This window comes from Anser anser, assembly GCF_964211835.1.
Source record: "Anser anser genome assembly, chromosome: 4".
NCBI classification, from domain to species: Eukaryota; Metazoa; Chordata; class Aves; order Anseriformes; family Anatidae; genus Anser; species Anser anser.
In genome coordinates this window covers 44,787,510-44,799,195 of record NC_139724.1, presented here as the reverse complement: position 1 = coordinate 44,799,195, position 11,686 = coordinate 44,787,510, and the positions used below count along the sequence as shown (strand labels likewise).

Sequence of the window (11,686 nt, the reverse complement as noted above, 5' to 3'; positions counted from 1 at the left end):
TTATCCCATAAAAGCAATGCTTGTGTGCTCCTTATCCCATGAAAGCAGTGTTTGATTAGTTAATATATATTCTGCATCTGTTCTTTATTGGTTTTCTTGCCAGTTACCTTCAGAGTCCACTTAAAAACAACATAAATGTGCGTCATTTAAGGATGTGTATTAACTTTACTGGCTTTCTGGCTTTTAATCTATGGGAGCAGAAGTGAAATTTTAAACTCTCATTACACAAAATATAATTGACAAAGCACTTCAATAATTTGTAGTAAAATCATTTTTTTCTTTTTCCACAAGATGTTCAGAAAGCTGCAAGATTTTATTTTTATTTCTAGTTTCTGAACAGAAAGTTTGTGGATTTTCTTTTTAGCCATTTGTTGTCTTGCAGAGCACCCCCTAAACAGCAAACCTCTCTAGATGATAAGTCAGCTCAGCGGATGTGTGCCTCTGTCCTCTGCAGCAGGGAGCCATCCACTGATACCGCTCACTTCTTCCTTTTGATGGTCTTGCATGGCTTAGGGTTAAGTAGCCCAGATGCTTTGCACATCTGGCTCCTCTTCAACTGTGAGGGCAGAGATCCTTTTTGCAGTTGCATGCCTTTAGGTGGAGCATGAGCCTTCTTCTTGGTGCCAGAAGTCACCAGCTTCCATTCTTTGCTTTTCCTGGAGGTTGCACTTACATTATACTAGGGATGCAAGGGATTCAAAGAAAGATTAAATCCAAATGAGGTTTATAGTCAGTGGTTGGTATTGTTTTTCTGGAGATTTGTCTTAGATGAATTCTACACATCTGCAATTTCACTTGTTACATGTTGTGGCTTTTTAAACTGTTTTTGCACTTTAATTTTCAAGTATTAAAATAATTTTGCTAGCTTTATACACAATAGTTGTATGGCATATAACCTGCCCCAAGTGAAATGCTACATGCCTAAACTTTCTGGGAATGAGATTTTGTAGTTACTGTGTTCCAATCTTATATTCAGAACAAATTTCACTTCCATTTTTACAGTTCACACAATACTTCATTAGTTTCTTTGTTTTGTCTACAAGGGTATACATCCATATCATTCCTTAAGTTACACTAGTGGAGACACAGCTACGGATTCACCAGTGCATGTTGGCCGTTCTGGCATGGCAGTCAAGGAAAGTCCAAGAAAAGAGAGTCTGCTCAGCTATCTTACTGGAAGCTTTCCTAGCTTGCATAATCTTTTGGAAGGAACTCCTCAAAGAAGTACAACTGCAGTTAAAAGTAGTTCTTTAACAAGAACAGGTATGATGTAGCTGAAATTGTGGGAGGGAGGGGAAGAGAGGGCTGACTTTAAGGATTTAAGTAGAAAAGGTACTATATTTTCTACAGATCACTGCACCATATAGTTATGTATAAGCAAACATCAAGTACAGCAGATTAGGAAAAAATATGACAGCTAATGAACTAAAATGTTTTCCTTTTATACAGCTTTGTTAGTTTCTGAGGGCATATATGTAGATACATAATTACATAAGTGAGTCTTTCTGAATTAATAAGGAAATTAAGTGATCAATCTGTATTTGTTAGGTGGTTTTTGACCTTGTAAGTAGGTCAAAAAGTGGACCAAAATGAATGTTCCAGTAAGTTAGTTTGTATATAACAGTAATTTGCTTATTTTTAATAATGGTTCTTCAAACAAATGTGCTTTGTAGAAATTTGAAATGCATGTATTGAAATTTTTACATTCTGTGTTACTGTTCACCATGCACTGTTACTATTTATATAAAGACAAACGGGTAAGTTAGACGTTGCATTTTCTCTAAAACCTCTCTCTTTTGGTATCAGGGGATGAAATACAGAGAAAGAAAGGTATTTTGGTTTCTTAATGAGTTCTTTGGCCTAATTATGGTAGAAGTGAACAAATGCAATGACATTTGTAGTGCAACATCTATTAGTGTCACGGTGGAAGTTCTGTGGTAGCATATATAATTTGTAAGGGTTCTTCCTGACCCATAATTCATTGGAATAAAACTTGAGGGCTAGCCTTACCATTTTAATAGTAGATGTGTATTCTCAGAAAAATTGTGCTGTGTTTCTGCTTTTGCTGACTTTGATTCAACAAATGCTAAAGCTTCTGACTTGTTTGTATAGGAAATATGGTGGCCACAGATATGTTATCTGAACATCCTTTGCTGTCTGAACCATCTTCCGTGAGTTTCTATAACTGGATGTCAAATGCCGTGGGCAACAGAGGAAGCGTAGTACAGGAAAGTCCAGCCACCAAATCTGGACACAACAGTCTTCCAACAGGTATAGTTGTTAACAGCTGGATTTAAGATATGACTCCGGGTTGGCTGTTCCTGTGTTTATTACTTCTTTTTCTGAAAGTAATAGAGCAAGTGGCTTAAGTTTAATAGACATACAAACTACTTGTGGGACTTCTCAGCAAACCAAAAAATGGAAAGAAGTCATTAAAACATTTTTTTTTCATTTCTCTCACCCTCGCTCCAAAAAAAACTCTTTTCCTTACATCTGTAAATGTTATTGCCAAGACCATGTGTAGCTGTGAAAAGGTAAGCTGTACAATCATCCTTAGTTGCAAGGTTCCTTGCATTTTGTTAGTTAGTTCTCATCTGTAATTTGCATATGATGTTTTTGCAGTGAAGATTTTGAACGTTGGAATCCTTGATCTTTCTCAGTTCAATTTTGAAGCAGATTATAAACATTTTTTAGCTATGTTGAGAGTAATGTTATTCCCTAATCTTCAGGGATGGGAAATAGTCATCAGGTTTAAAGGAATGGAGAAAAGGAGAGATACACTACTGAAGCACTTAAGTGTACTGGAGAAAGATATCTAACAACTTGTTGCAGCTTATTTATTATTATTGTATGCTTGCCATTTATAATTTTCAAACATGTCAATTTTTATTCTCTGCAACACTAAATTTGAATTTTTCTTTGATTAACAGTCTTTCGACCACTTCTTGTTTGTTTTCAATATTGAACAAATAGTCTGATTCCACAAAACATCTTTGTGCTGCTCAACCAGTGTGGCCCTTCTGAAAACTGTAATGTGCTTTTCTGCAAAAAGAATCACAGGGTAGAAGTATAGCTTTCAATTTTGCTTTCAGAGAAAGGTATATTTTTTTCATGCTGAGATTGTCATAGTTTGTTCACAAGCTTACACTCCTGAAATTAGACTTAGTGATTCTTACTCAGACACAGATCTATCCAGATCATTCTTCTGTGAACACATGTAGCCGTGGCTCTCTGATAAGTGCTGTAAACTGGAGTTCTGAAGATTCAGCCTGAACATACACTGGCAGAGCAGCTCTGTCTCATGCAGGCCAGTCCAATCCAGACTCACGGCACAAATAATTCAGTATGGCAGAGCATGTTTTCTAAAGACTAATCTATAAAGATCTAATTAGCGGGTCTTGCATTGGGACTAATAAAAAACAGACATAGCACATTGAAAGCTAGAAGTAATTACCTGTAACTGTGGTTGATCGTTGCTTTTTTTTGATGGTACAGGCAAATTAGTTTTTTGTTGCAGCTGAAACACATGTATTAAATACCCTGTAGAGTGCAATACAGACAAGAGGCCGTGGGAAGGAGGAAAAATCTCTGCTTTTCAAATATGAGTTTTGAACAATATCAGACTTGATACCCTGAATGCCATTTTTGTGAGGTTATGGACTAGATCAGGAGTCTGATGTCCTGTGTGTATAGCATGTGTGTCTGCATTAATTAACTTTGAGTTTTCATTATAGAGTTGGTGGTGTTGAAAATTGCTGTGGTGTTAGTGTTCCATGGGTATTTATTTTTTAGGTGTTGCACCAAATCTTCCTACAATACCCTCTGCTTCAGACTTCAACACCGTTTTGTCTAGCGACCAGAACACCCTGGATGGCACACACTCACAGCACAGCACCAGTCAGGATGACATTGCAGGTGTAGAAGAGGGTAACCAGGGGTTTCCTGCTGTCCAGCTAGCAGATGCACAGGTAGGGGTGGTTTACAGATGTATTTTGGAGTTCTATAAGAGAAAACTAGTTGTTATTTATTAAAATCCTAAAATGATGAGTGTTATCCTGGTTTTGTACGTGTTTATCTTATGCATTCCTATGCAAAGATGGAAAGGCTCAAGAAACCTCTGAGGTTTCTTTAGCAAATGTTGTTAATGGTGAATAATGGAACATGATTTAATAACTTCAAAGAATGTTTGGAGCATTTATGAGAACAGCGTAGTTCGCCAGTGTACTTTTTACTGGGGGGAACATTCAACTGTACTGCAGAGAGCTTACTCCTAAAGCTAAGCGCTCAATGTTAGTTTGCTGTGTAGTCAATCTTTTTGCTCAAAAAGTACATAAAACTTCATTTTTTTCCTTGTTTGTTGTTTTACATAATGTTGTTTTACATGTAATAATATCTTTTTTCCATATTACATAGCTAATTTACTGTAAATATTACAGATCAACAAATGATGGAGCGGGGAAACGGGAATATAGGAATAATCTAGACTGTGAGAAATAAATTGGTGGATTTTGTTTTGTAGGTTGTCTTCAAACCTCTTCTAAGTTACACGGGAATTCAGTCTCAGGATGCAATGCCACTCTGCTACAGAATGTACTTTGGAGAGTACCTTTCTTTCTCAGGAACTTTGGACTGCTTAAGAGCAGATATTGTTGATTCAGATACAGCAAAGGAAAGAAAAAGCAAGCGAGCTCGAAGGTATGTCATGTATTTGAAAGTACATGTATTGGTTAAAGAAGATAAATAAGGGCTTTCATTGTGAAGTAGAAGTCAAATGGAGTTCTAAAACTCTTCCACAGAATAAGGAGCAGTTCTTTTTTACTTCTGATCTTGTCTGTTTTCTCTTCCTGTTAAAATATTTTCTTTTTTATCTTCCTGTGTAGTGGTTTGGAAATTTCAAGTCTTTGAATCTCACCTACTTTTGTAAAGGGGAGATTGGGGTGGGGAAGGGGGTGCAGGTGGGAATAACAGTGGGAGAAATTTGAAAGGCTATGAAGTGCTATTTTGTGATTAATCCTATAACGAGATCGTTACTTTGAGTGTAAATGCTGAGTCTTTTTTCTTTTTTTCTTCCCCTTGAGTGTTTTGGGTTATAAGTTTCTATCATAACTTAATGTTATGATAGAAAAATTGCATGCCAAACTAAGTTTTCGTAGAACTAAATGATTATTGTGTTAGTAACACACAGTGTGGAAGTATGAAAGTTCATTTTAAATATTTAAACTGTGTTAAGAATGTAATACTCTAAGGGAAGTGAAACTTTGGATTTGGTAAATCAGATGTACCATCATGTAAAAAGTATTTTGACTCCATGCTAGCCATGAAGAGAAACAAAGTGTAACTTTTATCTTCTCTTTCCTAGGCAAGGAGCTGTCAACCTTCCTCCTCTTGAATTCAAACCAGCTTTAATGTTGGAAACTTTCAGTATTAGTGCTGTTGTAATGGAGAAATCCATGTGCACACCTCATAACTCCACCAATGCCCTTTCTTTTCACGACCTGAATAAACGCTATTACAATACTTTTCACTGTAACTTTACAATTTCTTGCCAGTCCATAAGCCAGCACGTGGATATGGCACTGGTTCGTCTCATTCATCAGTTCAGTACAATGATTGATGATATCAAAGCCACGCAGACGGACATCAAGCTTAGCAGATACACAGCTGGATCAGCTTCTCCAACACCTACTTTTAAAACCCGCAAACACAGAGACTTCCGCTCCTCTGATTTTAGCCGAAGCTCTCGAGGAAGTCTTAATGGAGGTAACAGGGTGAACAACACCAAAAGCAAACGAACAAACAATGAGAACAATAAAAAAGAATCTCGAAACAAGAATTCCCTGGGCAGGTCAGAAAGAAGAACTTCTAAAGTGTCCAGGAAAGGTTCAAAAGATGTAGTTGACCACGTGACTATTCATATGGATGACTCTGACTCTATTACTGTGTCAGAACAGAGTGAACCTTCTGCAGAGTGTTGGCAGAATATGTATAAACTGTTGAACTTCTATTCACTCATTTCTGATCCAACCGGAATTTTAGAGAAGTCTTCAGAAACTTTCGGACCAACAGGTAAACCAGTTCACGAATCCAAATAATTTAGAGTGCACGAGTTTGCAGAAGTCTGTTCTTTTACAGCATGACCAGAAGGGGTTTTTGAAAATTGTCTACCTCATCTAACTTTGAACAAAGGAGCAGGGGGTGGGGCTGAGGATCTTGTAGTTAACTCACCAAGATGGTGTACAAAGACGAAGTACTTTCCCAGCTTTATATTACGCTTTGATTCTTTCAGTCTCAGACTTAGTCAAGTAAGTGTTAATCGACTGATTTTAAATTCAGTCCCTTGATACTCTTGTAAGTGTATCATACTGAAATGGGAGTTTGTTAAAGACAGGAATATCATTCTTGTACAGAATACCGTACCCACAAATATGATACCTGCAGAAAATGTAACTTTTCTTATTATATTGTTTTTATTCTGAGTATTGAAAAGGAAAACTTGCTCATCCAAACTAAATTATAACAACCACCTTTGGGCTCTGACATGATCCAAAAAGATCAAGGAAATCTAATTAAAGACTCCACACCCCCCTCCCCCCCCAAAAAAAACCACCACCACCAACAGAAAACACAAGAACAAAACAACAACAACAACAAGCAAACAAAACAAAACAAAAAACACAAACAGGGCAGTTGGAAACTGTCAGAGCTGTATAACAATAAAATGGCATAAAAATGAATGTGTAAATAAAGTGCATAAGAATGTCTATGAATAACAAAGGAGCCACATCATTTATTCATTTATTATTGTCCCCATTGTGTCTTGGATTTGGTTCACTTGCCAACATTATTAGAATGGAATAAATGATTTGCCTAAAGAGTTCCCTTTATGTGCAAGATGTATTCCTTGCTTTCAAACACAAAAGTAAAGCAGATATGTTAAGGATTTCTTCTAAAATATCCTTAAATTACTGATTTGTGTTTTTGTAGGTGTTCGAAGCCCAACTGAACCTGCTTGTAGAGTTGTGTTTGAGAACGAGCAGGATAATGGCAGAGACGCGCAGAGGAAGCGCAGCCTGGTGACTTCGGAGCCACAGCACGTGACCCTCATAGTCTTTGGCATCGGCATGGTAAATCGAACCCACCTGGAGGCGGATATTGGGGGTCTCACAATGGAGTCGGAGCTGAAGAGAATCCATGGCAGTTTCACCCTGAAAGAAAAAATGAAAGGTGAGATAAATGAACTAAGATGTACTCTGTAGTTAAATTCAGTAGCAGCTTTACCTTGTATGTGTGCCTGTGCATACCTGTATATGTATTTGTAATGTTTTATTTGTAAACAGATGTACATTGTGTCTGGGTGTGGATAGTATAACAGTCAGTATGTTCTTTTTAAAAACTATTGCTAAAATGCTGAGTAAATTAAAAGGATGCAGGATTTTCAGAAAATGACTAGTGAAGAAAATTCTTTCAGAAGATGAAGTTACTCCTTTTGTTTTCAAAAGCTTTCTTCTGGCCAGAGTTTAAATTTGATATAGCATAATGTGATTACCAAGACTCTAATTTTTGAATTACTTTGTTGCTACTGTATTTTTGAAAGCAGTAGGCATACCTGGAGGTATTATACTGAATCAAGTACTGTTAATATCTTTTTTCTTAAAGATGTACTGCATCAAAAAATGACTGAGACATGTGCCACTGCTCACATAGGAGGTGTCAATATTGTCCTGCTGGAGGGAATCACCCCAAATATTCAGTAAGTATGAAGCCTGATGATTTTAAAATAACTCAAGTAGCAATGCTTAGAAGTGGTATCAGTTGTGTGACAGTAAAGCTGTGTAGCTTACTGTGGAGGAAGCCTTGAAGACATGTTTCTAGATAGAATCTGTTAAGTTATAGAGTCTGACAGTCATGCAGCTGTTGCAGAGCTTGGCCTGAGTTTGCCTCCTGAAGCTAATGGCACGTGCCTGTTGGCAGGAAGCTTTTCTATGAAAGGCGTATCTCTGAGTGAGCTGAGGATTGTGGCCTAGAGGACGTTGGTAGGTTTCAGTCTAGGGTGCCCAATCACAGAAGTTTTAGTTGTGGTTCTATAAACAGGAACACTCCTGTTCCTTTTTATTTCTAGTGAAAGGTATTAGTAAGTTGTAGGATTGTAGGTTCACAGTGTAAATGGGTGACATGACTGGAAAAAATGTAGGGAATGGGTCTTTTTATATAAATGATCATACAGTCAGATCTTCCTGCACCAATTTTATTCCATGTGATGTATACATAGAAACTTTGGTATTTACTGTTTCTGCTATGCTTCTAATTGTTTTGGAAGCTTGTAGGTTTGTCTAAACAAAACAAGATTTTATAGGCAATATTTAACCTAATGACACTGTTTAATCCTATTTAAGATCTGTATTGTTACTCAAATAGGTATCTTTTTGAACTCCCATGTTGCATGATTCTTTTGTTATTTTTACCATTCTAATATTCATTCTCCACCCTTTATGTAAATGACATAATTAGAGAAAGAAAAGAAAAATCACTTTTTGTGCATGAACATCTCGAATGACTTACTCAGCATCCACATTGTTGTTTTTATTTTGCCAGGTACACAGACTTAAAAAAGCCGTGCATTAATTTTTCTTCGTTTCTAGCTGAATTCTTTGTGTTGCAAAACAACAGTTAAACCACAAATCTTTGTAACATAGAACACCCTCACACAATTTGAATGTTAGTTGGGTAACCCTCAGTATGTGATCTGGTTTTAGGATATTAATAATGTTGTTGAAAAGGGGCTAAATAACATGACTCTCTCTTTTTTTCTTTTCTCTTTTATTTATTCCTGCTTAGTTTAGAAGATATTATAATTAAGTTAAATAGTACAGAATTTTACTAATACCCCCAGATAAATTGTGCCTGATAAATGTGTTTCAGAAGGATAATTACAAGTTCTAATCTGACAGCCATGTTATGTTTCTGAAGATGGCTGGGGTTCTTCAGGTCTGTTTTATGCTATAATCTTACTGAACTTCTATATAGGAATGGTAGAAAAGGGGGAAAATAATGATTAAATCTTTAACAACAAAAGCTAACAAACCCCAAACCTTCAACTTGTTAACTTTGAAAGTGTCATATTGTGGGTTACAAATAATTAACTGACTAATTTTGCATGAATGTTTATTCTTTATTTGCTTTGTTTTTGTTTTTCTTGCTTTCTCTCCAATCTTCATCTCTAGACTGGAGGATTTTCCTACATCTCCTACAAGCACAGCCAAACAAGAATTTCTGTATGTCATATTATAATGTTTAATAGTCTTGCGATTACCTGTGTTGTGTAGCTAATGGCTGCATTCCCAGTGTGTGTGATTGTCTAGGCAGATGTTGCTTGAATACATTTTAGATTAACATCTAATATTAGCTAGATAAGCTTTTCATGTAGTCTGCAAATATCTGTCCAAAAAAAACCCAACTTTTCAGTTTTCATTTAACAATCTAGCTTTAGGGGCAGACATTATTACACTGTACTGTCACTACTGTAACACTAGAACGGCTTCACTGACTGTTCAGTTCTTTAGATGTGCTTCTGTGCTTATTTTAATGAGGTGAAACAATGCTGATAAATGTGGAGGACCAGAGAGGTTAGATTTATTTTTAATTTGGTAAGAAACTTCTGTGCTTGGAGTGATAATACTGATTGTGATTTGATCAGGACCACTTCTTTTGTCTTTACATACCTCAGTGCTGGGTTAAGCTACCAGCTATGCTGACTAGGCTGTGCTAACAAAATGTTTTCCTTAAAATCGTACCTGCGCATCTACTGCAAATGAAGGTGAACCCTTTCATGTCCCCCAGTTCCCTATGTGTGAATGCAGGTGTCTTTTTATCTTTTTTTCCTCAGGAAAAAATGCAGTGTTTTCTCTCTAGTTGATTTCTTCCTTCCTGATGCTAAGCTCATTGGAGTAGTGGTCAAGGTGGGAATTGGTACATGGGACAAGCTAGAAGCCCTCTTCTTATAGTTCCCTAACATGGGTAGGCTGAGTGGAGGCCTTGTAGCCAGTTCTGTAGTGGGACAAAGCCTTTGGTCACGAGTTAACCCGGAGAGTTGTCGTTTCTGGAATTGATGTAAGAACATAGGATTACTTCTGAATGTGTTCTTTGTCCGTATCTTAAATATTATTTTTTATAACGGTATTCAGCAAGGTCTGTTATAGGTATATCACCATATGTAAGCAAACTACAGATAAGTAATGTGCAGTGCTCGTTCAGAATAAATACACAGCCACCCAGGTCTGCATTCTGTTCTGTCATGGAAGTAAGCTTTGGGTAGACTGCACAGTGAAATTCATTAGTTACATGAAATAAGCCAATATCTAAGCAGAGAAGCACAGTTAATTTTGCTGAATACTTGGGAAGTCCAGACTGAGGAAATTCTTTTCAATCTGATTCTTCCATGACAGCTGTATTGGTGTGAGGTTGTTTTTTTTTTTTTTTTTTTAATTAAGGAAATGCTTAAAGTGGCTTGAATTCATACCTTCAGATTTGATTATAAACTCCGTACAGCCTTTAACTCCAGCTATATTTGCTTTTAACTTTTAAGCAAAGCACAGTTAAGACTACACTGTCTATCCAGTATGCATCAGGAAATGATCTTGCAGCTTCCCATGAGTTGAAAGTTGTCCATCAAACCCTAAACACTTCAACTGTTAATCTGGTACTATTTTGCATTATTGATTAGAAAAAATATGTATTCTTGATTTGCCACAATAGTTCAATCAGAAGCTTAACAGGAGGAGATGATCTGTGCAGGAAATACGGAAACATCAACAGAGAGATAATTTTTTCTTTTAAAGAGGTGGAATAAAATAAGCCTGTCCTTTTCTTCAGTATATATTTAGGTAGTTTTATTTTTTTCTGAAAATACTTGTGAATTAAGATTTCATTCCTCCTTCGTATTTATGTTAATTCTTAAAAAAAAAATCGAAACAATTTCTACTTGACCTTCCACCATGAAATTTTAATTCATATCTGCACTTTCAGATGTGAAAATCTGAACATGTTTCTAGATCTTCAGTAAATTAATCCACTGTTGATAGGCCTGTGGTTGCCCAATAGTGCTGTGGACTTCTTTGTTGTAAACAGAGGGAAGGTGGCTTTTTTTGGATTTCCACACCAGGGGTGCTTTGGGCTAGCCAATGTTTAACATGCAGTAATTGGCCCTTTGCTAGGGCTTCACAGAGGAAACATTACTTAGGGAGTAGACTTCATAGAATAATGTAGCTTTCACCGTGAAACTGAACTGTCTACATAACAGCTTAAATCATGATGGAAAAATTACTTTGGTTATGTCCATTAAGTTAGTATTTGAGAAACTTTAGTTGAATGGTGCAATTGAATGGTGCAATCTTACAGAGGCTATTTTTCGGTCATTTTAGCTAACGTTCTGCATCTCCAAAACTGTGTGTCTTTCTCTCTGAGGCTGTTTTTCTCTCTGCTGGCTACATAATATATTCCCATTGGGCAGCCCTCCAGTAATTAACCTGAAATGAGAAACAATGTGTTACCCCTTGTGTCATTTTTAATAGGAGTTTAGTGAAATCTGATAATGCCAAAACTTCATTCCGCAATCAACAACTGGCAGCTTTGTACAGTTGAATTTCTATTTTATGTAATCATTGTGGACCAAATCCTCGTTCAAATAACA

The 11,686-nt window shown here is 36.6% G+C and overlaps 1 protein-coding gene across 1 annotated transcript in view; it reads left to right on the top strand.

Annotated features, from left to right (window-relative positions):
- The window catches only part of BLTP1 (bridge-like lipid transfer protein family member 1), a 109,791-nt gene that overhangs the window by 55,799 nt on the left and 42,306 nt on the right, over positions 1–11,686 (top strand). Inside the window, exons 42-50 of the mRNA XM_083835806.1 lie at positions 383–497; positions 1,023–1,263; positions 2,113–2,271; positions 3,793–3,968; positions 4,520–4,695; positions 5,360–6,066; positions 6,985–7,224; positions 7,657–7,750; positions 9,222–9,272. Coding sequence (XP_083691932.1) covers positions 383–497; positions 1,023–1,263; positions 2,113–2,271; positions 3,793–3,968; positions 4,520–4,695; positions 5,360–6,066; positions 6,985–7,224; positions 7,657–7,750; positions 9,222–9,272 — 1,959 coding nt within the window. The remainder of the gene's footprint in view (positions 1–382; positions 498–1,022; positions 1,264–2,112; positions 2,272–3,792; positions 3,969–4,519; positions 4,696–5,359; positions 6,067–6,984; positions 7,225–7,656; positions 7,751–9,221; positions 9,273–11,686) is intronic.